This window comes from Arvicanthis niloticus, chromosome 29, assembly GCF_011762505.2.
Source record: "Arvicanthis niloticus isolate mArvNil1 chromosome 29, mArvNil1.pat.X, whole genome shotgun sequence".
Taxonomy (NCBI): Eukaryota; Metazoa; Chordata; class Mammalia; order Rodentia; family Muridae; genus Arvicanthis; species Arvicanthis niloticus.
Genome location: NC_133437.1, coordinates 3,435,002 through 3,462,190, shown reverse-complemented (window position 1 = coordinate 3,462,190; position 27,189 = coordinate 3,435,002). Strand labels below are relative to the sequence as shown.

General features: G+C 34.9%; 1 protein-coding gene across 5 annotated transcripts in view; it reads left to right on the top strand.

The window, feature by feature from the left end:
* Positions 1 to 27,189, top strand: part of Slf1 (SMC5/6 complex localization factor 1) — a 67,407-nt gene that overhangs the window by 19,095 nt on the left and 21,123 nt on the right. For 3 of the 5 annotated variants that reach the window (XM_076927058.1, XM_076927057.1, XM_076927059.1), the window contains exons 5-14: positions 920 to 1,082; positions 9,130 to 9,270; positions 10,297 to 10,440; positions 11,318 to 11,461; positions 13,429 to 13,563; positions 14,464 to 14,517; positions 15,579 to 15,737; positions 16,449 to 16,612; positions 20,211 to 20,339; positions 21,088 to 21,253. In XM_076927058.1, coding sequence (XP_076783173.1) covers positions 920 to 1,082; positions 9,130 to 9,270; positions 10,297 to 10,440; positions 11,318 to 11,461; positions 13,429 to 13,563; positions 14,464 to 14,517; positions 15,579 to 15,737; positions 16,449 to 16,612; positions 20,211 to 20,339; positions 21,088 to 21,253 — 1,399 coding nt within the window. The remainder of the gene's footprint in view (positions 1 to 919; positions 1,083 to 9,129; positions 9,271 to 10,296; positions 10,441 to 11,317; positions 11,462 to 13,428; positions 13,564 to 14,463; positions 14,518 to 15,578; positions 15,738 to 16,448; positions 16,613 to 20,210; positions 20,340 to 21,087; positions 21,254 to 27,189) is intronic. The other 2 variants (XM_076927061.1, XM_076927060.1) reach the window with 1 other exon arrangement.

Sequence of the window (27,189 nt, the reverse complement as noted above, 5' to 3'; positions counted from 1 at the left end):
ACTTACCTTTTTCATGAAAGTCCTGTGACTGAGAATATGTAAGTGAAGACATTTTCTTTTGACAGATTGCCAATGTACTGAACTGTCTCGTGAGCTATAGTTTGCCGGTAAATTTCTTTAAAACTTACCCTATTTGTCATGTTTTCTTCTGTTCTTTTTCTTTTCTTATTTTATTCTGAAAAAGTGAAATAGTTACTGTTCACGGGGCTTATCACTCTTGATTAGCTTAATATCTTGATTCTATCAGGCTCAAGAGAAGGTTGACTCTAGATTATTTGGCTTGTGTTGCTTTCTAGATCCTAAACACAAACAAAAACAGTAATTGGTACTTGAATATATATGTCTATGTGTAATCTTCTAAGTCCTAATGTAAAACTGTTTCTTAATATAAGTTTAAGGGTTTTTTTTCTTTGTTTTGTTTCGATTGGTGAAACAGGATCGTAGTTAAGTCCCAGATTGGCTCAGAATTTATTCATTTCACCTCAGAATGACTTCAAATTTAGTCTCCTTCTGCCTCTTCAAGTTCTGTGATTCTAGTTGTAGTCTACAAAACCTAGCCGATGACCAGACACTTAACGGACTTTTAGTAGAGTCTTAGTATCCTTGAGGTTCACAAGGTTTTCCTTGGAGCTGTATTTTGCCTTCCAGGATGACTGTTTTCTTAAATTTTTTCATTGTTGTTTTAGCTTTGTTGTGACTTGTTTATGTTTCAATATTCATGTTTCATATTATAGGTGTTAACTGTCCATAGTCCTCAGTGGCCTAAAGGAATGACTTTTTTTTTCAAGAAATTTTATTCCTATCCTTAAGGAAGTAATTTGGTGATTGAATGACCTCAATTTTTCTAATGCTTTGCTTTTCTCTCTTTTTTTTTTTTTCTTTCTTTCTTTTTTTTTTAAACATCTACATTTTTATTTAGAGTTTTGGAGGCTGGAAAGGCAAATGTCATTTTACCCAAAAGTTCTCCAAGTGGGATAACCCATGTTATTGCCAGTAATGCAAGAATCAGTGCTGAGAGAGAACAAGAAAACTTTAAGGCTCCATTTTATCCAATTCAGTATTTAGGAGATTTTCTCTTAGAGGTAAGTAAAATAAGTATTAGACATTTTTGAGTTTCTTTTTATGAAGTACCAAATGAATGAAGTGAAGATGTTCCAAGGAATAGGTTCTAAGCTCCCCTTTGGATGCCAAAGTTCAAAGATGCTCTACTCTCAAGCTCTTTATATAAAATAGCATAGAATTTTTATGTCATCTATATCCATTGTTACTGTCTATGTTAAATTGTCTCTATATTATTACAATGCCTGCAAGGATGTAAATACTTCATAACCAGCTATTGTACTCTGTGGAATTATAACTACAAGCCTGTACATGTTCAGGAGAGATTGGACATGATCATTATGTTGAATCCATGGATTTAGACATATAGACTAATGGACTAACTATATTAAAATTGACTTCTAAATTTTGAAAATGTAATAATTAGAAACATGAGAATGGTATATTTTAAGGCATTTATTCTCAATTTTTTAAATAGCCGAAAATATGGGTGTAGATTTGAAATAAGCTTAGGTATAAACTTGTTTTATTTTCAGTTTTTACTTTCAGATAAATGCTTTAGTGATGTATGCTAAAAGTAGTTTGAATTATTTTACTGTCACACTACAATAAGTAGCATAGGATGCATGTCATAAATTTGAGGTAACTGACTCTTGGGAAAGAGAGAAATATTTCTAAGATCTGGAAATAATTTGTTGACCTGTTTCCCCATCTCCCTACTTTGTCGTGTAATACCAATTCTTGAGTTTTTGAACAGGAATCAAACTCCAGAGGGAACTCCTAGTAGATAAGTGCAGATTAGTGGGAGCTTGGGGGTTTGTGAGCGCCATTTAGGAAGAGGCATGCTCCATCCACTGTACCTCACTACAGTGGGTACCATCCCCTGCTAATTGTACAGAATGCCAAAGACCTAGAGTCGTTTTCTTTTTTTCTTTTTTTCTTTTTTTTTTTTTTTTGTTTTTTGTTTTTTGGGTTTTTTTGTTTGTTTGTTTGTTTTTGTTTTTCAAGACAGGGTTTCTCTGTGTAGCTCTGGCTGTCCTGGAACTCACTCTGTAGACCAGGCTGGCCTTGAACTCAGAAATCCGCCTGCCTCTGCCTCCCAAGTGCTGGGATTAAAGGCGTGCGCCACCACCGCCCGGCTAGAGTCATTTTCCAACCCTCCCTTCTCTAATTTTCTTGTATTCAGTCCTTGCTATGTTGTTTTAATTCGATTTCATATGTTTCTGGAGTCAAACTGCTGCTCTTTTTTTTTTTCTAACTTCATACTAACATCAAATTTTTTCTTTTGCACCTAGACTAAATTTCTAATGATATTCTACTTTTGACTTTGTCTTTTCTATAATTATGCCCCAGTAACATTACACAGAACTTACCACATGGATTCTCATTTCAAATTTGTTAGATAAACAAAAATTATTGAAGTTATTTGAATCTTCAGAGAGCACACATAATTCATCTTTCTGTACTCACCTTTTTCTGGCGACAGTATGTCAGAAACTTAGTTTTAGTTCATGGGATGTATCTATTTGAACTATGGAAAAAGTCTTTATCCCTGACAATGATGCCCTAGGAATAAGCATGTGATCAGATCATTGGAAGATAGTAAGAAATATAAGAATTAAAATATTTCTTTTTCATTCTTAAAGAAAAAAGCCACCACAGAATTGCCTTTCTAGGTAATATTATGAAATAATTTTTTACTAGTATTCTTTGATCATGAATAGTTCTAGACTTAAAAAGATAGCAGAATGTTGAGATAGAATCTGGACACCCTAGAGATAGGTGCCTATAATTCCAGAATTCCTGAAGGCTGAAACCCAAAGAATGTAAGTTCCAGGCTAAGCTGAAGAGCAGGACTGTGTTACAGACAAACACAAAGTCTGAACTGCTGGTGATACCTGAGTTTCTGGATTTACGCCAAAACATTTGGCCTTCGTTGCCATTCTATCTGCTGATAATTGTCGAGTTAGTTTCAGTAGTTTTCTAGTACTTGCCACCAATGATTGAAAGTCATTCTTAATTTCTATTTATATCTGAATTACATTTTTCATGAAGATGATTGATTGGAGCACAATATGTAATAATCATACAGTCTTAATATATAATAATATTATAATGTTTAGTTTCTGAAGTATTAAAGAATAGCAAATATGTCAAAATAAGTAGCAGATACCATCTAGTTTATATACCAAGTTTTAAAATTCACCATCTTGTATGTATGTTCTGAATGAGACTGAAGTACATCAAGTCTAAGTAAGAAAAGCACATTGAAATTATGTCTGGGAAAAAATGAGAATGTTTACTTCCAATTCTGTGGCATAGAACGTATTGTATACCTCATATACTTCCTTTAAATATCATCTAAGAGTCATGGGATCACCTTTAAAATGTCATGGAGATTGACTGAATTAAAAATAACAGTCAAAAATACTATTGTGTTTAACATTTTAAAACTTTTAAGAAAGCTACCTGGCAGAATTAGGTTAATATTTAGTCTAAGTAGAAGACTGTTATTGTGCAATGCATTATAGATATGAAATAAGAGCAGATGTCTATCTCTGAGGTACTTTATTATTTAGTAGTGGAGAAAAACATGGAAATTATTAATTTCAATTTTTAGAAAGATATCAATTAGTTAAAAAGAATATGCAAAGTAAAGGAACACAGGGGGCAAAATTAATAATATATGTTAATTGTTGACCTAAGTAAGGTTTTTCAGATAGAAGAATGCTTAAACTTTGGACTGAATACTTAAGAAAACTAAGATCTGGGGAGATGGCTTCGTGGCTACAGTGTGAGGACCTGAGTTCAGGTTCTTTAGAACCCATGTAAAGCCAAACATGGTAGCATACATCTATGATTGCAGGGGAGATGGGTGATGAAGACAAGACTATCCTTTGAAGCCCATGGGCCAGTTAGCCTCTTATACACAACAGCAAACAATAAGAGATACTGTCTCAAACAAGGTGGAAGGTAATGATACCTGATCTTACCTCTATCGTGGCACATGTATAATATACACAATACACACACACACACACACACACACACACACACACACACACACACACACACACATCTTATATACACAAAATTTTTCTTAAAAGAAGGGAATACCAGGAAGCAGACTTTCTGAGTTAAAAAAATTTTTTTTGCCTAGATTTATACTTTACTTGTTCTGTGACATCAAGGAATGATTTGTTCTTTGAAACTAGTATGTTCTTAATGTGTGAAAGTTAAGCCCTAATCTCGCTGTAATTGTGAGAACTGTTAGTACTGCTGCTTTGTGCCAACAGACTGATCACTGTGGACACCATGCTAATTACTTTACACTCCTTCATATTTAAAAGTCTACTTCTATGAGGTTGATTTATAATCATTCCACGTAGAATGGATAAAATTGAGATACAGTGAAGTGAATAAATCACCCAACATCCCATAACTGTCATATTATCAGACTAAAGCAGCACTCAATAAACTTTGTTTCTTTACTAAAATCTATATTCTCAACTTCATTTGCCACACTTCCCATTTGTGGTATTTTTAGGTTTTATTCTGTAACTTTTTCTGTAAGTCGTTAAAAATTATGTAATAGCTTTAAACAAATCCATAAGATAGTTGTTAATGATGAAATCCCCATTTAAGAATCATGGGAACTATGGTTTGTATTGTTGCTCTCCCCATAGGGCCACAAACCTTTTTAGGTCCTTCAGTCTTCTCTTTAACTCCTCCATTGGGAACTCATGATCAGTTCAGTGGTTAGCTGTGAGCATCCACCTCTGTATATGTCAGACTCTAGCAAACCTCTAAGGATATGGCTCCTTTCAAGCTCCTGTTAGCATGTACTTCCTGGCATCCACATCACCGTCTGCCTTTGGTGACTGCACATGGGATGGATACCCAGGTGGAGCAGTCTCCGGACAGCCCCTCCTTCAGTTTCTGTCCCACACTTTGTCTCCATATTGGCTCCCATGAATATTTTGTTAGTCCTTCTAAGAAGGATCAAAGTACCCACACTTTGGTCTTCCTTCTTCATGAGCTTCATGTGGTCTGTGAGTTGTATCTTGGTTATTGCGAGCTTTTGGGCTAATATCCAGTTATCAGTGAGTGCATACCATGTGTGTTCTTTTGTGACTGGGTTATCTCACTCAGGAAGATATTTTCTAGTTCCATCCATTTGCCTAAGAATTTCACAAATTCATTATTTTTAATAGCTGAGTAATATTCCTTTGTGTAAATGTACCACATGTTTTGTATGCATTCCTCTGTTGAAGGACATCTGGGTTCTTTCCTGCTTCTGGCTATTATAAATAAGGCTGCTATGAACATAGTGGAGCATATGTCCTTGTTATATGTTGGAGCATCTTCTGGGTATATGCCCAGGTGTGGTATAGCTGGGTCCTCAGATAGTGCTATATCCAATTTTCTGAGGAACCACCAAACTGATTTCCAGAGTGGTTGTACCAGTTTGCAACCCCACCAACAGTAGAGGAGTGTTTCTCTTTCTACACATCCTCGCCAGCATCTGCTATTAAGCAGAGTTCTTGATCTTAGCCATTCTGACTTATGTGAGGTAGAATCTCAGGGTTGTTTTGATTTGCATTTTTCTGATGTCTAAGAATGTTGAACATTTCTTTAGGTGCTTCTTGGCCATTTGAGTCTCCTCAGTTGAAAATTCTTTGTTTAGCTATGTACCCCACTTTTTAATAGGGTTATTTGGTTGTCTGGAGTCAAATTTCTTGAGTTCTTTATATATATTGGATATTAGCCCTCTATCTGATGTAGGATTGGTAAATATCTTTTCCCAAGCTGTTGGTTACCTTTTGTCCTGTTGACAATGTCATTTACCTTACCAAAACTTTACAATTTTATGAGGTCCCATTTTTCAATTCTTGATCTTAGAGCATAAGCTCTAAGCCATGGTGTTCTGTTCAGGAACTTTTCCCCTGTGTCCAAGTATTCAAGGTACTTCCCCGCCTTCTCTTTTATTAGTTTTAGTGTATCTGGTTTTATATGAAGGGTCTTTATCCATTTGGACTTGAGCTTTGTACAAGGAGATAAGAGTGGATCAATTTGCATTCTACTACATGCTGACATGGTATCTGTCTAGAAAACTGTCCATTTCATGCAGATTTTCCAGTTTTGTTGAGTATAGGCTTTTGTAGTAGGATCTTAAGATTTTTTGAATTTCCTCAGTTTCTGTTGTTATGTCTACCTTTCGGTTCTGTTTTTATTAATTTGGATACTGTCTCTGTGCCCTTTGGTTAGTCTGGCTAACAGTTTATCTATCTTGTTGATTTTCTTAAAGAACCAGCTGCTGGGGTTTTTTTTTGTTTGTTTGTTTGTTTGTTTGTTTGTTTAATACTATTCATAGTTCTTTTTGTTTCTGTTTGGTTGATTTCTGAGTTTGATTATTTCCTGCCTTCTTTTTGTTCTAGAGTTTTCAGGTGTGCTATCAAGTTGTTAGTGTATGTTCTTTCCAGTTTCTTTTTGTGGGCACTTAGAGCTGTGAGTTTTCCTCTTAGCATTGCTTTCATTGTGTCCCATAAGTTTTTGTATGACGAGCCTTCATTTTCATTAAATTCTAAAAAGTCTTTAATTTTTTTCTTTATTTCTTCCCTGACCAAGTCATCATTCAGTAGAGTGTTGTTCAGTTTCCACCTGTATGACATTGTTTTTGTCATTATTAAAGACCTGTGGTGATCTGATAGGATACAAGGGATTATTTCAATCTTTTTGTATCTGCTGAGGCCTGTTTTGTGACCAATTATATGGTCAGTTTTGGAGAAGATACTATGAAGTGCTGAGAAAAAATGGATATTCTTTTGTCTTAGGATGAAATGTTCTGTAGATATCTGTTAAATCCATTTGGTTTATAACTTCTGTTAGTTTCACTATGTCTCTGTTTAGTTTCTGTTTCCATGATCTGTCCATTGCTGAGAGTAGGGTGTTGAAATACCCCACTATTGTTCTGTGAGGTGCCATGTGTGCTTTAAGTTTCTTTTATGTGCGAGCCCTTGCATTTGGAGCATAGATGTTCAGAATTGAGAGTTCATCTTGGTAATTTTTTCCTTTGACGTGTATGAAGTGTCCTTCCTTATCTTTTTTGAAAACCTTTAGTTGAAAGTCAATTTTATTCTATATTAGAATGGCTACCCCAGCTTGTTTCTTGAGGCCATTTGCTTGGAAAATTGTTTTCCATCCTTTTACTCTGAGATAGTGTCTGTCTTTGTCATTGAGGTGTGTTTCCTGTATGCCGCAAAATTCTGGGTCCTAGTTACCCAGTCTGTTAGTCTATGTCTTTTTATTGGAGAATTTAGTCCATTGATATTGAGAGATATTAAGAAAAAATAATTGTTGCTTCCTTGTACTTTTGTTATTAGAGGTGGAATTATGTTTGTGTAGCTATCTTCTTTTGGATTTGCTGGAAGATTAATTTCCTGCTTTTTCTAGGTTATAGTCATCCTCCGTGTGTTGGAGTTTTCCATCTATTGTCATTTGTAGGGCTGGATTTGTGGAAAGATACCATGTAAATTTGGTTTTGTCATGGAATATCTTGGTTTCTCCATCTATAGTGATTTGAGAGTTTTGCTGGGTATAGTAGTCTGGGCTGGCATTTGTGTTCTCTTGGGATCTGTATGATATATGTCCAGGATTTTCTGGCTTTTATAGTCTCTGCTGAGAAATCTAGTGTAATTCTTGTAGGCCTGCCTTTATAAATTACTTGACCTTTTCACTTACTCCTTTTAATATTGTTTTGTTTTGTGTATTTGATGTTTTGATTATTATGTGACGGAAGGAATTTCTTTTCTGGTCTAGTCTATTTGAAGTTCTGTGGGCTTCTTATATGTTCATGGGCATCTCTTAGGTTAGGAAAGTTTTCCTCTGTAATTTTGTTGAAGATGTTTACTGGCCCTTTAAGTTGGGAATCTTCACTCTCTATATCTATACCTGTTATCCTTGGTTTGGCCTTCTCATTGTGTCCTGGATTTCCTGGATGTTTTGGGTTAAGAGCTTTTTGCATCTTGCATTTTCTTTGACAGTTGTGTCAATGTGTCAATGTTTTCCATGGTATCTTCTGCACATGAGATTCTCTCTTCTATCTCTTGTATTCCACTGGTGATGCTTGCGTCTATGACTCCTGATCTCTTTCCTAGGTTTTCTATCTCTAGGGTAGTCTCCCTTTGTGATTTTTGATTGTTTATACTTCCATTTTTAGATCCTGGCTGGTTTTGTTTGATTTCTTCACTTGCTTGGTTGTGTTTTCTTACAATTCTTTAAGGGATTTTTGTGTTTCTTCTTTTAGGGCTTGTACCTGTTTACCTGTATACTCCTGTATTTCTTTAAGGGAGTTGTTTATGTCCTTAAAGCCCTCTATCATCCTCATGGGAAGTGATTTTAAATCTGAATCCTGCCTTTCAGGTGTGATGTGGTGTCCAGGACTTGCTATGTTAGGAGAACTGGGTTCTGATGATGACAGATAACTTTGGTTTCTCTTGCTTATATTCTTGAGCTTGCCTTTCACCATCTGGTTAACTCTAGTGCTACCTGCACTCACTGTCTCTGACTGGAGCCTGTCTTTCCAGTCATCTTGCTTGTGTCAGAACTCCTCAGAGTCCAGATGTCTCTGTGATCCTGTGATCCTGAGCTCCTCGGTAGAAGAGCTGCTCCTGGGACTCAGGCTGCCTCTGGGATCCTGAAATCCTGCTGCTCTGATGGCAGTAGTTTCTCTAGGATGGGTCAGGATATGGTGTCTACATGGGAGCAGATCAGCTAGGAGTCTGCCCCAGCCAAAAAGACCAAGCAAGGGGCAAACTTACTTTCTTTAATGAGCAGCTAGTAATTGCCAATAGTTCTTCAGCTAACCATGGGAACTATGTGTCTACTCCTACCCCAGTATTGAGATAATAGTCTGGCTTGAGCTTGACAGTTGTTTTAGGAGGATTTACTTGACTAAGAAAGTAATATGCAATTATATATTAAGTTGAAGCCCATAAACTATATACAATTGATATGCATTCTAACATTATTACACTTACTTAATGGCCTTAAAAAATTCATCACATACAGAAAGAAATTCAGAGTGATGAAGATTCTCAAATCAGTTCTGGTTGGATCAAATACAACAATCAAGAAAAAAGCAAAGATTTTAAGAAAGACATAGGATTTTTTGAAATCAAAGGTGCTGGAGAGAACATGTATAGAACTCAGGTAAAATGCTATGAGCTAGACATTCTCCGGTTTTTCCTAAAGAATTATAGAAGAGAGCCTGTTCTTGGTAAAAATACTTGAGATCTGAAAGCTAACATATCAACCTATATTTTTAGCCTATAAATTGAGCACATTGGACAATTTGTGTAGGTCTGTGTTTTAGGACTCATAGAAATACTGCATGTGTGCCTGTTGAGTTCCTCACGCATGCCACATTCTCAGCACGTGCTTTATAGAACGTTTCCTCGACTGTGAACACTGTTCATAAGCAACATAAAGTCAGATGTAGAGTTTGCATGCATAGAACAAAAAGTTTAAAGCAAATTATTTTGAATTAACATGGAAAAACAGACAACAGAAAAAACCCAGGAAGACTGCAGCTCTTGTGCAGTATTTCCGACATTAGTGATAAACAACAACAGCAAAAGCATTATTGGTTCTACTGTAGGAAAGAAAATGTTCATTTCATACTATGTTTAATAGGTTTATTTTGTTAGTTTATCAAATCAGTAACTCAGTAATTACTAGTCTAAACTGAAAGACTTTTATGCATAAGAGGCTTTTTAAATAGATGTATCTGAAACATGCATTCTAAATTCATATGAACTGTTTCTACATTTATCGAAGCATGTAAACTAATGAAATTATCACAATTGATACTGTTTTATTAAACAGAAAAAAAAATAGTTATTTTGTAAAAGATAAATTATTAAAATAAATTTAGGAGGACGTACATAAAACTAACAAATTTCTCATATCTAAAACAAAGTAGTTTGTAATACTCAATATTCTAAATTAAATAAGCAAGTTTACTAAGTATATCTGATAACTTATAAAATGTGGCAAACTAATGCATGTTTTCTGGTCCGTTTGTATAAGAAGGATGTATTAAAACTAACTTTACATTTTAAATTTAATCTCATGTGTTTTACAAACCTATTTTCCTGAGTTTTTTTATTGTGACTTCTGTGAGTTGTGTTGAAGCTATATTTAACCCAAAGTATAATTATTTTTATACACATGCAGAATAAAGTGGAAAATCATAATGAAAATGTTAATGATAGACTTATTCTGAGTGAACACCCCCCCAAAAAATTCAGAGACCTAAGAAAAGATATGAAATCTTTTAAAAAGAGAAATACATTCAGAAGACATGGACATGAGAATCAGGTAAAATGTCACAAATTAAAATACTCATTTTATCCTATAGATCCTTTCTAAATTTACCAAATACAATGTGAGTCATGAAATTTTTTGAGAAGTACATGTCCCAAAGTGGTATGAGACATTTATGCAGTGTTTTTTTGAAGGAAACAAAAATGTCTGTTGAGGAACTCACTTAACCTGGGAAAGAATCAGTCTTAGCAAGTTTTAGGACACCTCTGTGTCATTTCCTAACTCTGTCTTTTCCATTTACCCAGAAGTATCCCTTACTTTAGCATTTGTGTTATTTTCCTTGTTTTTCATTTAGTTTTTCTAATTAGGCGAATCCCAAACAGTAGTTAGCTATGACTGTTAATGAATATATATAGGTCAATTTTCATGGACATTTTCCTCACATACATGTTTTGTTATTTGACTATGTTACACTTTTAAACTTCATCCAGTTTTGTGTTCATAAGCATTTGGGTTTCTTTTTTGTTTTGTTTGAGGGGGGCATATTTTGTTGTTTGTTTTGTTTTGATTGGCTGTTTTGAAATTATCAAACAGTTCTGCTGTGAGCAGTGAATATTCTTTTGTGTAACTCTTGGTACAGATGTTCAGGGATTTCTTTGGCTGAGAATGTATTCCTGGGCATGAAGTTATTGATCATAAGGACAATGTATGTCACTTGTTCTTTATGATGCTTGGCTGGTTTCCCAAATATTTTTATTTGTTTGTTTTGGTTTGTTTTTCCACTTGCAAGTGGACGAGCTTTGGTGCATAGAGCACAGCTCTTTTGATTAATATGTTTTAATTATACTTATGTTGTAATCCTGTTTTAACCTATTGGATTTTGTAACAGTTCATTCATGTTCTGGTTTGTTTAATTGTGGTCAAAATACAGAAAGAAACTAAGAAAAAGGATAAAAATATCCAAAGGAGTTACATTTTGAGGAAAAAGAACAAAAAAGAAGGTTATTGCAAATCCGATGATGCCCAGGACACACTTAGAAGTACGTTAAGAAAGCACATGCATTACAGAGACCAGGTGAGACTATAAGGATAGATGGCTTTCGCTTTTCTTTATAACCTAGGCAGGTAATCTGATTCGTAAAGTTGCTTGCTGTATTTAATTCTATATACTTAAGAACAACTCTTGATTTAGTTTAGTATTTATAATTAACTATCTATAGTAAAATAGCTTTTATATGAATATGTAAGGAAATTTGAGCTAATCATGATTCTCAAATTTACGCTTTTTTTTTTATAAATTTAACAAAAGGAAAAGAAATATCTGGAATAGTGGTGAATTTCTTTGTTAATATTTTAAATAATTTTGAAATGTTAAGTACATTTTTCCTTCCTTTTGCTGCCTCCAAACCCTGTCATGTACTGCTCACCTTTCTCTTTCAAGTTCACAACCCCTGTTTTCCCTAATTATTGTACACATATATTATACATACGTGTGTGTGTGTGTGTGTGTGTGACCTAAATATAACCTCTTTCATAGATTGTTACTTATTGCATGTATGCTTTTAGGACTGACATTTTGGCACTGGACAATGTGTGATTTGCCTGGGGAAGCTTTCCCCCATCCAGTTTGGCATATCCATTGGTGCCATTGGTGTCTTCCTTGTTCCAGTCATGTTAGGCAGTCATGTTGGTGAAAGGTTATGGGTGTAGCTTCTGATGCAACTAGGAGACTCAGTCTCACATAAACTCCCTGATCCCCCTGGCTCTAAAATCACCTCCTCTTCCTCTAAGTCCCCTGAGCCTTAGGTGTGTTTTGTAGGTGTATCTATTGTGACGGGACTCTACAATTCTTCATATTGATTGTATGTAGTTTTCTGTAGTGGTCCCTGTCTGTTGCAAAGAGTTTTTTTAATGAGGGATGAAAACTACCCCTGTCTGAGGGTATAAAATTGCTATAGGGATTATGCTGATTTAGTAAATTAATAACCATGACTTCACTAGCACTGAGTAGTTATTTAGGTTTCTAGTACCAGGCACAATATTCCTCTTGTTGAATGGGCCTTACGTCCAATTAGAGAATTATTGGTTCCTACCATAGTATGTGTGCCACTACTGCATCCTTAAGATTATTGTGCCATGCTGTTGTTTGATGTGGTTCATAGCCCTCATAACTGGATAGGACTATTGGTTGCCTCCCTCCTTTTGAAGCTTGCATAGAATTTCTGAAGTGTATGATATCTTCAACAATAGGGATTTACCATCCATCTCTTGGAGAGTACAGATAGCCAAGGGCAATATGAGTAGGCTGTGTCTCCGGGGCATCCCTGGCCATCAACTCAGAAGAGGTCTTTTCATGTCTGCTCTTTTCATTGGGGTTTTTGTTGAGAGTTTCAAGGCTCTTGGAGAAGCACTGTGTAGCTGTTTTTGACAATGGAAAACACCACCAAAATCTCTACAAATGAAAATGTTGTTTCTACTCTTGTTCTTTTCTAGTGGGATACAGAACCATTTATAATAAAATTATTTGTCTTTTAAAGCATATTTTTTAGATAAGGTTTTTCTAAAATATAGCTTTGTTTTACATTCCAACCCAGAATATGTGTATATAGATTGAACCTTCTATAGCCAAAAATCAAAAGCCTCAAATTCTTGAGAATCAAATGCTTCTTAGTGACATATGATGTTGAAAACTTCTGATATAAAGCAGAAAACTATGCCTCACTTCATCTTAAGGGCTAAAGAAAACATGCTAGGTGGACTTAAGTGGTGCATAAAGTCACCGTCAGTTTATGTGTGTATAAGAAGCATCATGAACATAAGTTAATTTTTGTTTCAACTTGGGCTTTATGATAAGTTCAAATGAAATATTCTTTTAGGTGCTAAAGATGTGGCTCAGTGGTCTAGCCCTCGATCCAAAGAAATCACATATGAGTAGCAAGTAATATTTTGCAAAATTTAAGTGGGTTTTTTGTAGTCTTGTATTTTTATGTGTATTAAATACTGTTTTTAGTACAGTATCTAAAGTTCTTTACATGTATGCAGAAAGAAATGAAGAATTCTCTTCTTACTGATTGTGCCGAAGAATCAAAGACCAAGGATATCAAGACAAATGTGGATCTCACTGAAGTAAAAAATGCTTTAAAGAAGCAGATATACAGAGACATATATAGAGCTCAGGTAAGACTTATCACATTAATACTCCTTCTTTAGATTAAGATGTAAGTGACTGGTAAGTATGCTTGAATTAGTTTTTTTACCTCAGAGATTTGGTGTTTAGCGACGACTGTGGTGTGTGACTGGATACTTGTAGTCTGGGGTCTGCGACAGTCTAGTTTGTTGCACTACAACCTTTGTATCTATGATGAGTTAATGAAAGGATTTAAAAGTAAATGACTTTTATTTTTCTTGCTAAAACAGGGGCCTCTCTTTTTCTGTCTTTATACTTCCAGACTAGAAGTCAGACAGTTATCATTCTTGAAATTTATAACTCTATAGTAACAAAATTCAATACATTTTATGGCTTCATGGGCAGTTTATGTATTTTTTTTTTCTGCCAATTACTTGTTTGTATTATTTTCCATTGGTTTGCTTACTGAGGATCTTTGTAGAAGGTTCTTGAATCAGGATGTTACCTTTTTAAATATTTGTTGCAGGTATTTTTCATTACAGTCTTTTCTGAAAATTTACAAGTGCAAATATTTTAAAACAATACAAGTTTTTATGTATGATTGTTGAGAAAACTTGACTCGCTTCTAGACTCTTAGAGAAAATGGACTCTCCCTTATAGTTTTAACTACTAAAGTGCTAAGGACAATAGACAACTTCAGATTTCTAAAGTAAAAATGACATGAAGTTATTTTAATTAAGGAGACAATAGAATTGTTCTGTTCCTGAGAATGCTATTATTCTGAAATGGTGAAAGTTACTAATTTGAGCCAAAATGAGTATCAGATTAATTATAGCTATTAATCTGTTCTTGAATCTGTTTTGAATGTTTGTCTGAGGTTATGTGCTTTGTAAGCTGAAATATATTTTCAACTTAAACAGTTAAAATTTAATTATATGGTTGTTTTGTAGGCTGTCCGATACAACTGCATTAGAGCAGATAAACAGCCAGTATACAATGTAGAGGTAAGGTGCTTGGGGTTGGGTGCTGATTGGGGCAAAAAAGAAATGCTAATTTATTGTTTGTGATCAGAAATGGGTTGGGGAACCATTTTTCTATTGCAAAATATTTTCAACAAAGCTGTCAATAGTGTTGAGAATAATGAAAATGTACATGGTGTTCATGATAGGTGAAATATATATTCTTTTTTCATATTTTATACCTTTTATAAATACTACTTTTGTGTTAAATTCTTGTTCTAACACTTCCAAATATTTTATTTTCTTTATCACTATTCACTCTTTTATTTTCTTTATCACTATTCATTTTTTAAATGGATTGTTTTATTCCAACGTTTATTTAAATGTTTAATTTTGAAACTTAAAAGTCATATTATGACATTTAAATATTGTATGTAACTTTTTCAAAGCTCCACAATCACATATATAAGTTACTAAGTTTAGATATTTCCATTGTTAGAAATATCTTGATCAAGGAGGAATGTATTTTTAAACACTTCAGTTACATTTATATAAATCCATAGAATTGTCTTATGATTCTTTCATAATTGTTACTATAGATCTATAGTACTCTAGATCTGTATTGTATATTTGGTGCAGGGTATCTCAGTAGCTTTGAGCTTGTAAGCTATGTTCTGGCTATTGAACTTCAAAGAATTCACATGACTCTGTCTCCCTAGCACTAGAACTAAAAACATGAACCAATATGGATGGTTTTTTTGTTTTTGTTTTTTTTTTTTTAATATGGGTTCCAGTTATCAAACTTAATATTCTCAAGTTTGGAGACAAGCACTTGATCTGTCAGATTTTTTTTTTAGAGGAATATTTTATCTTACTGAAAAATAATATAACAGCTAATAACATTTTTGCATGTCTTCTAGTTATAAAATACAGTAACTCATTATTTGTTTTAGACCATAAAGGTTTAAAGGTCATGCAACCTGTCAAGTAGTAAAGACAGGAGTCATTTATATTACAGATGAGGGAATGAGAGTCTTTTATTTGGTCAAGATCTGATCTCAGAGTTCAACTTTTCTTCTTTCAGACATAAAATTATTTTTCCTTAGGTTAAAAATACAGAGTTCCCCAGAGGAATATTAAACTTAATTGAGAGCCTCATAGAGGGACAGTTCTTTAAAGAAGCCATTGAAGAGCTTTCCTCCTTACAAGCCCATTATATCCCTCCTGTGTGCCTTCTCCATGCCCTTCTAGAGAATGTTCTGCAGGTAAGGAGACCTTGTGCACTTAGAATTTTTTTTTTTTTGTTTTTTCAAAGAATGCTAAACTTTATGATTTTTTTTCAACCCATTTTTCCAGTTTTTCTATTTTTAACTATATTCAATTACTACTCTGTGTGACTTAGCTTCTTATCATCTCGAAATGTCCAAGAATCCTTTCTCTTGAAAAAGAAAAACCAGGATGGTTAGAATATATTGTATGAAAAAAATATTGTTCAATTTAAAAAGGAAAAGTAAATGTTACCTGATTTTATATTCTGTGTCTATAAAGTAACATAAATGCTGGATGATGGTGATCTAAAATGCTTCTACTAAGAGTCATTTTACTTTTGACGTACAGGCTACGTAACTGTAGTTCATAGGAGTAGTTTTAGTGGCGGCTATGGAAAAGAGGCTTTCTGTCATTTTCAGCAGGGTGCTGGTTTATACCACAGCAGCTATAAATGGTGCTGCAGGAATTTTAAAGATGAGCAAAGCTGGTATATAAGGAGTTTCTACTTTAACTTCCTTTAAAATGATCTTTGGGAACTCCTTCATCACTATCATCATGTGCTACCCTAACAGTAAAGATTTTCTGATGTGTAGTTCACAAGGGTAGGCTAGAATTACTGTTCTAGTTTTAAACTAAATTAACTGATAAAACTATGTTAACTACATTATTTTATTTTTATTTATTTATTTATTTATTTTAAACAATAGGATAACATAGATACATTTTCTGGTCGATACTTTCATATATTATCAGCTCTTCTTCATCTGCATCCTCCTTGGAAGTCACCAGCCATGTTAAGATACTACTTAGAGCTATTTCAGTGTCCAACTTGTATGAAAGGGGCCTGGGCTCTTGTGGAGGTGCTCATCAGGTATGTCATTTGATACGAAGACATTTTGTCTTATAGGTGTTTTACTGTGTTTTAGATACCAATTTTAAAAGTGTCTTCATACTTTTAGAAAAATATGAATGCTTGTGTTTTGTATTGTAAAACTTATAAAAAGGACAAATTGTGTTGATCGTGTTTGTCAATATTTTGTAAATATACTAAGTATATAAAATGGACTCCAAATAATAACAAATTTTAAAGGTTTTCGAAAATCATGAATTTGTGTATTTTTCAAAGAAAAATTATTGAGTATAAGTATTAACGTTTAGTCATCTATCAGTATATGCAATATCTATTTTAGGGGTTTATGTTACTATAAATAGACATTTGATTTTTTTAACCAGGACCTGTTGTTTTCCAGATATGTCATTATTCTATACATGTCATTTCTCTAGGTCTTCCTTTGTTTTCTGAGTGTTTCCAGGACTCTTTTCTATATTCTTTGTTTTAGCTAAACTTATCATTTTGTGATCTCTACTATAAGTTTATTTGATAGTCTTCTTTTATTGGGAAGACTGTTTTATTTATGTATCCACAAATTTCCTTCATATAAGAGAGAAAAGAGAAGGTAGGCAAAAGTTTGGCCTTTGCAAATTTCTTGAGAACACACCCAGGTTTTGTTGCAGAATAATTAGGAAGAAGCTTATCTCAAAGAGTAATGAGTATGGATGAGCTAAGTATTAGTCCTTTTACTAAAAACACTTGAGTCTGAGTCAGCACAGTGCTTCCCACAGTGTCAGGAGCACCTGTGTTCAGTCCACTGAACTGATGTTTGAAAAAGCTGGTATGGCCAGGAACCGGAGGTGCATGCCTTTAATCCTTGCACTGTAGAGGCAGAGGCAGGCAGATCTCTGAGCAGATCTCTGAGTTTGAGTCCAGCCGGTTCTGCAGAATGAGTTTTAGAGACCCAACAAAGAAAGAAAATTTCAGACCATAAATGTCGATGTAAAAATATTCAGTGAAATTCTAGCAAACCAAGTCCAAAAGTACATCAAAAGTGTCATTCACCATAATCAAGCAGGCTTCACCCCAGGGATTGAAGGTTGGATCATTATATGAAAACCCATTAACCTAATCCACTATTTAAACAAACTCAAAGAAAAACTTCATAGTACCATCTCATTAGATGCTGAAAAATCATTTAACAAAATACAACACCATTTCGTGTTAAAAGTATTGGAGAGATCAAGAACCCGAGGCACAATAGTGGATGCACAACAGAGGAATCTTGGATGGCTGAGAAGCATTTAAAGAAATGTTCAAAATCCTTATTCATCAGGGAAATGCAATCAAAACAACCCTGAGATTCCACCTGATACCAGTCAAAATGGCTGAAATCAAAAACTCAGGTGACAGCAGATGTTGGTGAGCATGTGGAGAAAGAGGAACACGCCTCCATTGCTGGAGGGATTGCAGGCTGGTGCAACCACTCTGAAAATCAATTTGGAACTTCCTCAGAAAAATAGAAATAGATCTACCTGGAGACCCAGCTCTACCACTCTTGGGCATATACCCAAAAGACGTCCCACTCTACCACTACAGGGTCACATGTTCTACTAGGTTTATAGCAGCCTTATTTGTGATAGCCAGAAGCTGGAAACCACCTAGATGCCCCTCAATGTAACAATGGATATTTAAAAAAAAAAAAAAAATGTGGTTCATTTACACAGTGGAATACTATTCAGCTATTAAGAAGGAGGGCATCTTGAGTTTTGCAGGCAAATAGGTGGAACTAGAAAATATCATCCTGAGTGAGGTATGACATACCCAAAAGGACATGCGTGGTATGTACTCACTAATAAGTGGATATTAGCCAAAAAATTACAGAATGCCCAGGATACAATCCACAGAACTCAAAAAGGTTACCAAGCCAAAGTGGCCCAAGTGAAGATGCTTCAGTCCCACTTGGGAGGGAGAAGGAAGCAGAAAACAGGAAAGGAGGGACCTGGGTGAGAGAAGGGAAGGGGAGGGGAAAGGGGGAACATGATCAGCTATTGAGCAGAGGGAACAGAAAAGAAGCCCAGAGACCAGCATAATGGAAGAAGACTGGCAACCTAGGGAGGTGGGGTGGGGGCCTCTACAATGTACCAGAGACCTGGGAGTTGAGTGACTGTCAGGACTCAAAGGGAGGGACCTCAGATGAAATCCCCATCAGTGGAGAGAGGGAACTCATGGAGTCCACCTCCAGTAGAAAGACAGGGCATCAAGTGGAGGGATGGGGCTGCCATCCCACATCAAAATTTGTGACCTAGAATTGTTCCTGTTTAAGTGTTCTGAAGAAACCAGACTAGCTTGGGATCCATCTCCAGGGGAAGCTCCAAGGCCTAACACTATTACTGAGGCTATGGTGTGCAGGAGCCTGACATGGCAGTCCTCTGAGAGGCTCAACAAATAGCTGAGTGAGACAGATGCAGATACTTTTACCCAACCATTGGACTGAAGTCAGGGACCCCTGTGGTTGAATTAGGGAAAGGCTAGAAGAAGCTGAGAAGGGCAGCCCTATAGGAAAACCAGCAGTCTCAAACCTGGACCCCCAAAATCTCAGACACTGAGCCACCAACCAGGCAGCTGGTCCAAGACCCCAGACACATACACAGTAGAGGACTGCCTGGTCTGGCCTTAGTGGGAGAAAATTCACCTAACCCTTGTGAGATTTGAGGACCCAGGGAGAGTGAGGAGGCCTGGCAGGCAGGGGCAGGGGTTACATCCTCTTGGAGACAGGAGGGAGGAGGAATGAGGAAAATTGTGGGAGGGTGGACCAGGAGGCGGGCAATGACTGGACTGTAAAAAAATAATAGTAATAAAAGTATAAATACATACTGCAGGGACTGGAAGGATGATGGCTTAGGAGTTTAGACACTTGGCCCACAATCTTCTGTGACTTTACTTCCAGGGGATCCAGTGCCCTTACCTTCCTCTTACCTCCGTGGGCACCAAATACACAGAGAGTTGCACAGGCATACATGCAGGCAGAAACATACACACATAAATTCAAGACATGTTTATTTAACAAGTGCATGCATGCATTATCATAGAACTGTACTAGCCAACGCTTCTTTCAAGTGCACAGGCCAAATTCAGGTGTATAGTAGAACATAGCAATTATTTAAACTTTTGCTGTAAATGATTATGATAGATGATGCAAAAAAAGTATTGAATTTTGAAAACTCTTAACTGTGAAGCCATTTACCCTCCTTATTAAGTAATGGAAATGAGATAATCATGGCTAAGGAAGGATGCTATAGTTAGTATTATAAACTGAAATTATAATGCATAATTTGCATCAAAAGGACTTGATGAAATTCCTGAGTCTTTTTTCTTACCTGAAATGGACAAAGAGAATACTTCAGTTGTTAAAATTTACCTTGAGACCAGAAAAACTGTTGTTGTATTAAGAACTAAACCTTTTAAATTTGTCATGATTTGAATTTAAAGGAAATATTAATAAAATTTTGTTGATCTTAGCTTAAATTTGTTTACGGTTTTATTCAAATTTTAAAGGTCTGAAAAAAGATCTCGTCCCCAAATCATCTAGTAACTTTATTTTTATGAGTTATTTAATTGAGTCCATATTTTTCAGGTCTTGTCTCTTCAATGAAGGTTTCTGCCATCAAATATCAGAAAATATTGGTTCTAAGGTGGTCCATCTCACATTGCTCAAATTTTTCTTTAATTTACTTGAAGGTGAAGTAAAGCATTTAAGTCAAAAGTAAGTGTCTATCACAAACGTCCTTCTGTAGTTCTGCTGTTTGCTGTTTAACTTAGAGAGAGGTTTGTTTCCTTTTTCAGACACAGCCGTGGCAGGGAAGGTTTGCATATGTCTTTTTTTTTACCCCCTTTCTCTTCAGTTCATATTTTCTTACTCTTCTTTTGGTAAAATATGTATTTTGGGAATTTATATTTATTTCTAAATGCTCTATAAAGCCATCAAATATCAGAAAATATGATTCTAAGGTGGTCCATCTTATATTGCTCAAGTTTTTCTTTAATACACTTGAAACTGAAGTATGGCATTGACTATATATTACTGACTTTTATTTAACTTAGATCATTTTCTCTATTGGTATATGTCCATTCATGTGTATGTATATATGGTGACCAGAGGTTCAATCCTGAGAGTGTCTCAGTACTATCCAGGCTGTTTATTGTGACAGGGATCTGTTGTTGTCCAGGAGCTCACAGAGAAGTGACCTATAGGCCCTAAGGACCTGCCTGCCTCCCCCTTTTGAGCACTGAGACTAAGTGGCCTTCACAATGCCTGCTTAAATTGATATACCAAGCCTATGAGGCCACTTTTAATATTTTATCCTTTATTATTGTCTTGTGTTATGTCGTGATAATTATATACTATCACCTTTCTCAAAAATTGGTAACATTCTTGTCTTATCAAAATAAATCTAGTAACTGCCATGATTAAATTGGCCTAATAATTTAATATTTGTTTATATTTTCATTAGGTTATGTGACTGGTCAGATTCTCAGAATCTAAAAGTAACAGAAAAGGCAATTCTTCATGAAATTTTTTGGTCAGGAAGTGAAACTTCAGGACTTTTGACAAAACCAGTAAATATGCTTTTGGAATGGACTATATATTCTCACAAGGAAAAATGCAAGTCTAATGATGTAAGTAGAATTTATATACAAAAGACTAAAGTCTATGGAAAAAACACAGTTAGTGCTCTTTATCTGTGTGTTTCAAAAATATGGATTTACCCAGTACATATAAAGATATTCAGAAAAGGTTTTATCACTACTGAACTTATATAGATTTCTTGTCATTATTAACATTGTGCTATAGTATTCATACACACAACATTTCAATTATATTAGTTACTGCAAGTGATCTATAGAGGATCTGAAGAATTTAGGAGGCTGGAGAGTATATATAGGCATCACAGTATACAGCAGGACTTTCTGCATACCTGCCAGTGATATAGATAATGACACAGAGGCCTTTTAAATATTTTATACCTTAGGCCTGTTCTAGGGCAGTCTCCCAGCTGCTCTAACTTAGCCTGACCAACTAGCCTACTTCTACCTAGTTTCTAGTTCTACCTCTCTGCTCTGCTCTGGTCTGTCCATTCATCTCCATTCCCTCTGTCAAACATATTCTCTCAGCCTTCTCTCTCTCCAGAAGTGCCACCCTCCACTTCCTGGCCAGTTATTGGCTGTCAGCCCTTTTATTACAGCCAATCAGATACAAATCTACATTGTCTTAGGCAAGAGAGGAAGGAATGATACCAAGATCCTGCCCTCATTTAGCTCTCAGCTGGTACAGAATTAACATTGAATATACCAATAATATTGAACGTAAGAGTCTTGAACATCCCTGAAGTTGGGAAACTGTACATTTTGAAATCTATGGTATGTTTATTGGAAGCAATCCAGGGAACAGATACTGGTAGATTTTTGTCCTTTGAAGTAGTGTGTTTTTCCTGTTCCTTTTATAGTTTGAATTTCTCCAAAAAATTTGAGCCCAATACTTTTTGCTATACAATTTATGTACTTGTAACAATCCTTCCTTAGAGGGCAGATTTTTCTTCATCTCTCAATTATGTGTAATATTCAGGAACAGTTATTTGGCCAATATCTTAAAGTCTGTAGTTAGTTATCATTCTAAATGTTTTATTTATGTTTACATTTCTTTTTCTTTCTTTCTTTCTTTTTTTTTTTTTTTTAATGAAAATGGTGCACTGAAAAAGTAGTTCATGCTGTTTTGGAGTATACCACATTAAAAAGTTTAGGTTTTGTTTAAAACTTACTAGATATTGATACTTGCTGAAACTTTTTTTTGTAAATACATTTTTACCTGGCATTGAAATTTATAATTTTATAATTGATTAGAGTACATTACCTATTTTCAGAGTGTCCTGGAACATTAAGTATAAGAAAATATTAAACTGTCTAAAACAAATATAAATGAACTTAAGATTAAGAGCTATGGTAAAGGATATTAAGGAACAATCCATCACCGAGACCTCAGTGGTCCACAGCCCAGCTGCTTGTAGTTGAACTGTATCATTTAAAGTAGGCATACACCTGAAAACACATGCAAGAAAATATACGCACCAAAGTTTGTATTTGGAATATAAATGGAAAATGAAAATATTATAAAATGGCAACCTGTGAGCAAAACAGAAATTCTTTAAAATGTTAAATCTATTTATTAAATATTATAAAATATTTAAAATGTATGACATATTATACTTATCATTCATACTATCCTAGCTGCTCTTATAAACACTATTACACGTTTTTTTCATATTTGTTACTTACAATATCCTAGAAGTAGGATTATTGTTCTTATGATATTATGAGTCACAAAAGCTAAATAAATGTTTCAATTTGAAAAAAAAATTGCATTTTTTTATCTTCAAAACTCAGGCACTGATCTGATCTTTACCGTACTGTCTGTTTTACTTAACTGAATTGGACTATCATCCCCTCTCTCTGCTTCTAAAACTTATGAGCAATTTCTTGTGTCATGTCCATTAGAATGTGAAGGGAAGCAGTCAATCACTTCCCTAAGAAAAAAGTTTGGGAATATGTTTATAGTACTGTAATTACATATAAAATACAGTTATCACATCAGTACTTGTACCTGTACATGTGAATGCATAGTACTGTGTTATAGAAGTGTACCTAGTTATGTGGGGACAGGAGCAGCATGTTTCCCTAGGTCTTAGTCAACGATGAAATGATATTTTTCTGTGTAATTGTAAACGAGATGAATTTAGATAACTTGACAAGGAATGATACCCGTTATATATTTTTATCTGAGGTTGATAGAGGAGGAAAATTGCTGAGTATTTTGTGTAGAACAATGTATGAGAGTATAAAAGAAATAAAGATTATATTTTGAGTGTATCAGAAAACATTAGTTGCCTTTCACAGTAATCTGCCTTTGGTGACTTACTGCCTATTTTTTAATATAAAGTCACACTTTTTAATCGTTCCTTTTATTCTTTCATCTTCTCTAATCTTGAATCATCTTCTTTTTAGTCTCTGTTTCTAATACTTCTATTTAATTACCTTTGGAGTACAATTGACCTTCTTTTCATATATTTAATACTTTAATTGAGGGTGTGATTGTTTTTTAAATAGTGTTTTCTTTTGTTAAGTTTGATTTCTTCTGACATATATAGTACTAAGGATTGAACCCAGGAGCTTCTTTTTATGCAAGCCAAGCAGTCTTACACCAAATAGTCTCACCAGTACTCCAGAGATATATATTCTAAGATTGCAAGTGGATGGTGACTTGTTATTATGAATAAGTTTTGTGTGATTGGCTGTGCTTGTCTGATAATTTCTAATAGGAAGTTATAGTGAAATGTTGTGTTTTTCTGCTTTCCGGAATTTACTGACCATTTCTTTTTGGCCCTGAAGGATATCAGAATGTGTTTTCACGGTACTTTTATAGCATTCTCTGTCACCAACTTGTTCTGTTTGTCAACAACTAGATCTATTTGCTAATTAATTAATTAATTAATTAATTTTGTTACATTTACATTACTTATTTCTGTCCTACATTTTTACAGGGCATTAGAGGTGCTTTTACTTTGTAAGTTTTCTTTATTTTATCAAACAGCTTTGTTTTATATATGGAAATGCCATGCTATGGGTAATTAAGATGTCATAGCTAGCAGTTAGGTAATATATTCTTTCAAGGCAGTAAACAGAGTAGTTTGTAGCGTAGAGAGATCTGGTAGCAAGCTCATCCTTAAAGAGTGAAATTCTGTGTCGTCTCCGGTTTCTTTTAAATAATTCCTCAGATCTGTTTATTAACTATTATTTAAATTTGTTAAACTTACACAATTTATTTCTGTCCTGAATTTTTGTAGAGGGTTTGGGGTGCTTTTCTGTATTTACAGAATTACTCACGTGGTGTTTTCATGACAGTTTTAGGTACTAAGTATTCCAGCTGTGTCTAGTACACTGCTAAACATTTTGACTGCGTTTTTAAGTTTTGTACCTCATAGTTATAGATCTTTTTTATTCCTGCCGTGATATGGTTTTTGTGTTTTTTTAATTCACTAAAAGGTGTCTCACTTTTTTCATGTGAACATTACAATAACAGTTATTTTGTATTTTTACCAGTTTTGCTTATTTCCATGTGTGAAGCCCTTTTTGTTCTTCCTTTGTTATCATTTCCCTGGTCCCCTGTGTTTTCCACTTTTAGTCTTTTATTTTCTCCTCTGTACTAGTTACCATTTACAATGTTTAATTTCTATTTTAATAACTATTTGTAGAAACAGTTTGTCAAAACCCAAAATACCTTTTTTACAGAGAGAGTTCTTTACTTCCTCCAAGAGCCTGAGTGTTCTGCCAGTGAAGGGTTTTCTTATCCCTGTGTCCATATCTGAGGGACTCTGGGTCCAAATGAAAAAGACTCACGTATCTGCAGTATTTGTCATTCACTCTCACTCTCAGAGGCCTGGCCTGTGGTGAATTAAGCCTCTGCCTATGGCCTTTCTCACCAGCTTCCCTTTGCTTACAGAAACCCCAATTCTGTATCTTCGCTGGTCATTTAGGATGTTTAAGACAAAGTTAGCTTGGGTTTGAGTCCTCCTTGGTTTTTATCAAATGTTTACATATCTTGGCATAACATTTCTTGTAACTGTAACTTAATGTTTATTTCAAAAAATGTTTTGTGTATTTTAGCTGACATTTTTGTTTTTCAAAACTGTTTATCAAAATTCCCAAGGCTTTCTTTAACACGATCACTGAATTTTAAAAATAAGAGAAAAATTTTAAGCTGGGCTTAATGGCGTATATCTGAATCCTACTTGGGAGGTAGAAACAAGAAGATCAGGTGTTCAGGTTGTCATCAGTTATATATAAAGTCAGCCTGGGCTTTATATGACACTGTTAAATTCCCTGGGAAGATAATGAACAGATGTCTCCTTACCCCAGATAGGGTACCAACTTCAAATTAAGGTAACTCTTTCACACATGTCTACCTTGACAAACCCATGAGTTTAACTAAGGTTATATGCAGGCGTATGAGTGAGGAGTCACCTACTAGAATATAGGAAGCTTACTAATACAGCCTGGAAGAAAAGCCTCCCCCACCTGTCACTCACACAACTAGGACCTGTGTAGAAACCCTGCAGAAGGGCAGTGTGGGCCACAGTGATACCGCCTTGGAGACGCCCTCCTCTCCTCTGTGAGATGATGGTAATGTCCTGGGAGGGTCTTTGTTCAGGTATCATAGCTATTCACATCTCTAGATGCCACATGACATGTCATGCCCAGAGGACAGAGTTCCTCAATACCCTATTTAAAACAACCTGAAAAAGTAAAATTGCTCCTAGGTATGGCTAGATTTTGGTTACCAAGTAATCCTATTGTGTGACTGTAGCTATGTTTAATTAATTGCACTTTATTTATATATTGCACTTTATTTATATTCTGTTTATGCATATGGGTGTGCACATGCTATAGCACACATACGGAGGTCAGAGGACAACTTGCAGAAGTCCATTTTCCCTTTCTACATTGTAGATAAATGGGGACAGTGTCAGGTTGTTAGGCTGGCTGGCAGATGCCTCTATCCATTAAGCCATGAAACTGGCCCCAAGTATCTGATGTTAAAGATAAATGCCTAGGAATGTAAACTACTCAAACAGATAGAGTTGTCTACAGCTTACTGACAGTCTAGGAAGGACTTATAAACTTATCCTTACAAATTACTGTTTGCCTTTTGCTTTACTTTTTATTCAGTATAATCATTTAGGATAGAAAATATTCCTTATAGAACCACCCCTTTTTATTCCTTTGATTACATAAGTGATATTGTTCCTCTAAAACTGAAAACAATAAAGCTTTTTCACAGTTTTACTAAAGTACAAGTCAACTATAGATAGCTTACTCAGCAAACATATAAGGACATAGAAATAAATTTATACATACGTACTCAAAGGTTTTGTTCAGATTTATAAGTAAACGCAACATATTTGAGAAGCAATCTGCAGCAAATTTTAGTAGCATCATTCCTAATACAAAAACTGGTTTTAAATCTCTCACATTTAAATGTCTTGAACTTACCAACTTACATTTTACTGTAATACCTTTCTGTTGGAATACTTAATTCTAACATTCATTCTTATACTTAATTAAATATTCTTTAGCAATTTCCAGTTTCAAGAATTCTGTGCATGTTCACAGACATCATTTTCTGTACTATAAAGCATTTGTTTCTTGATTTGCTGAGTTGAAGCATTCAATTTAAATCATTAGCTAAACAGAAGTCCTCAGTTATGCTAATATTGTTTTGTCATAATGTCAATCAGCAAGTATTGCCGAGTGGCACAGTGGCAGTGAATTTCATTGTCATTAATCTGAGAAAGCTTTGGGCTTTCCTTGGCAGAGATCAGAGGTGAGCCCAGTCAAGGTTAGGGAGCGAGTGCACATTTATAAAGCTTCGGTGGCTAGTTAGTCCCTCTTTTCTTTGCAATGTCCTTAACTGCTATTTAAGTATAACCCTACAGTTGTACATAGAAGTGGATGTTAGTTTGTATTTAGAGATAACTATTTTAAAATTTAAGTAACTTGCTGAC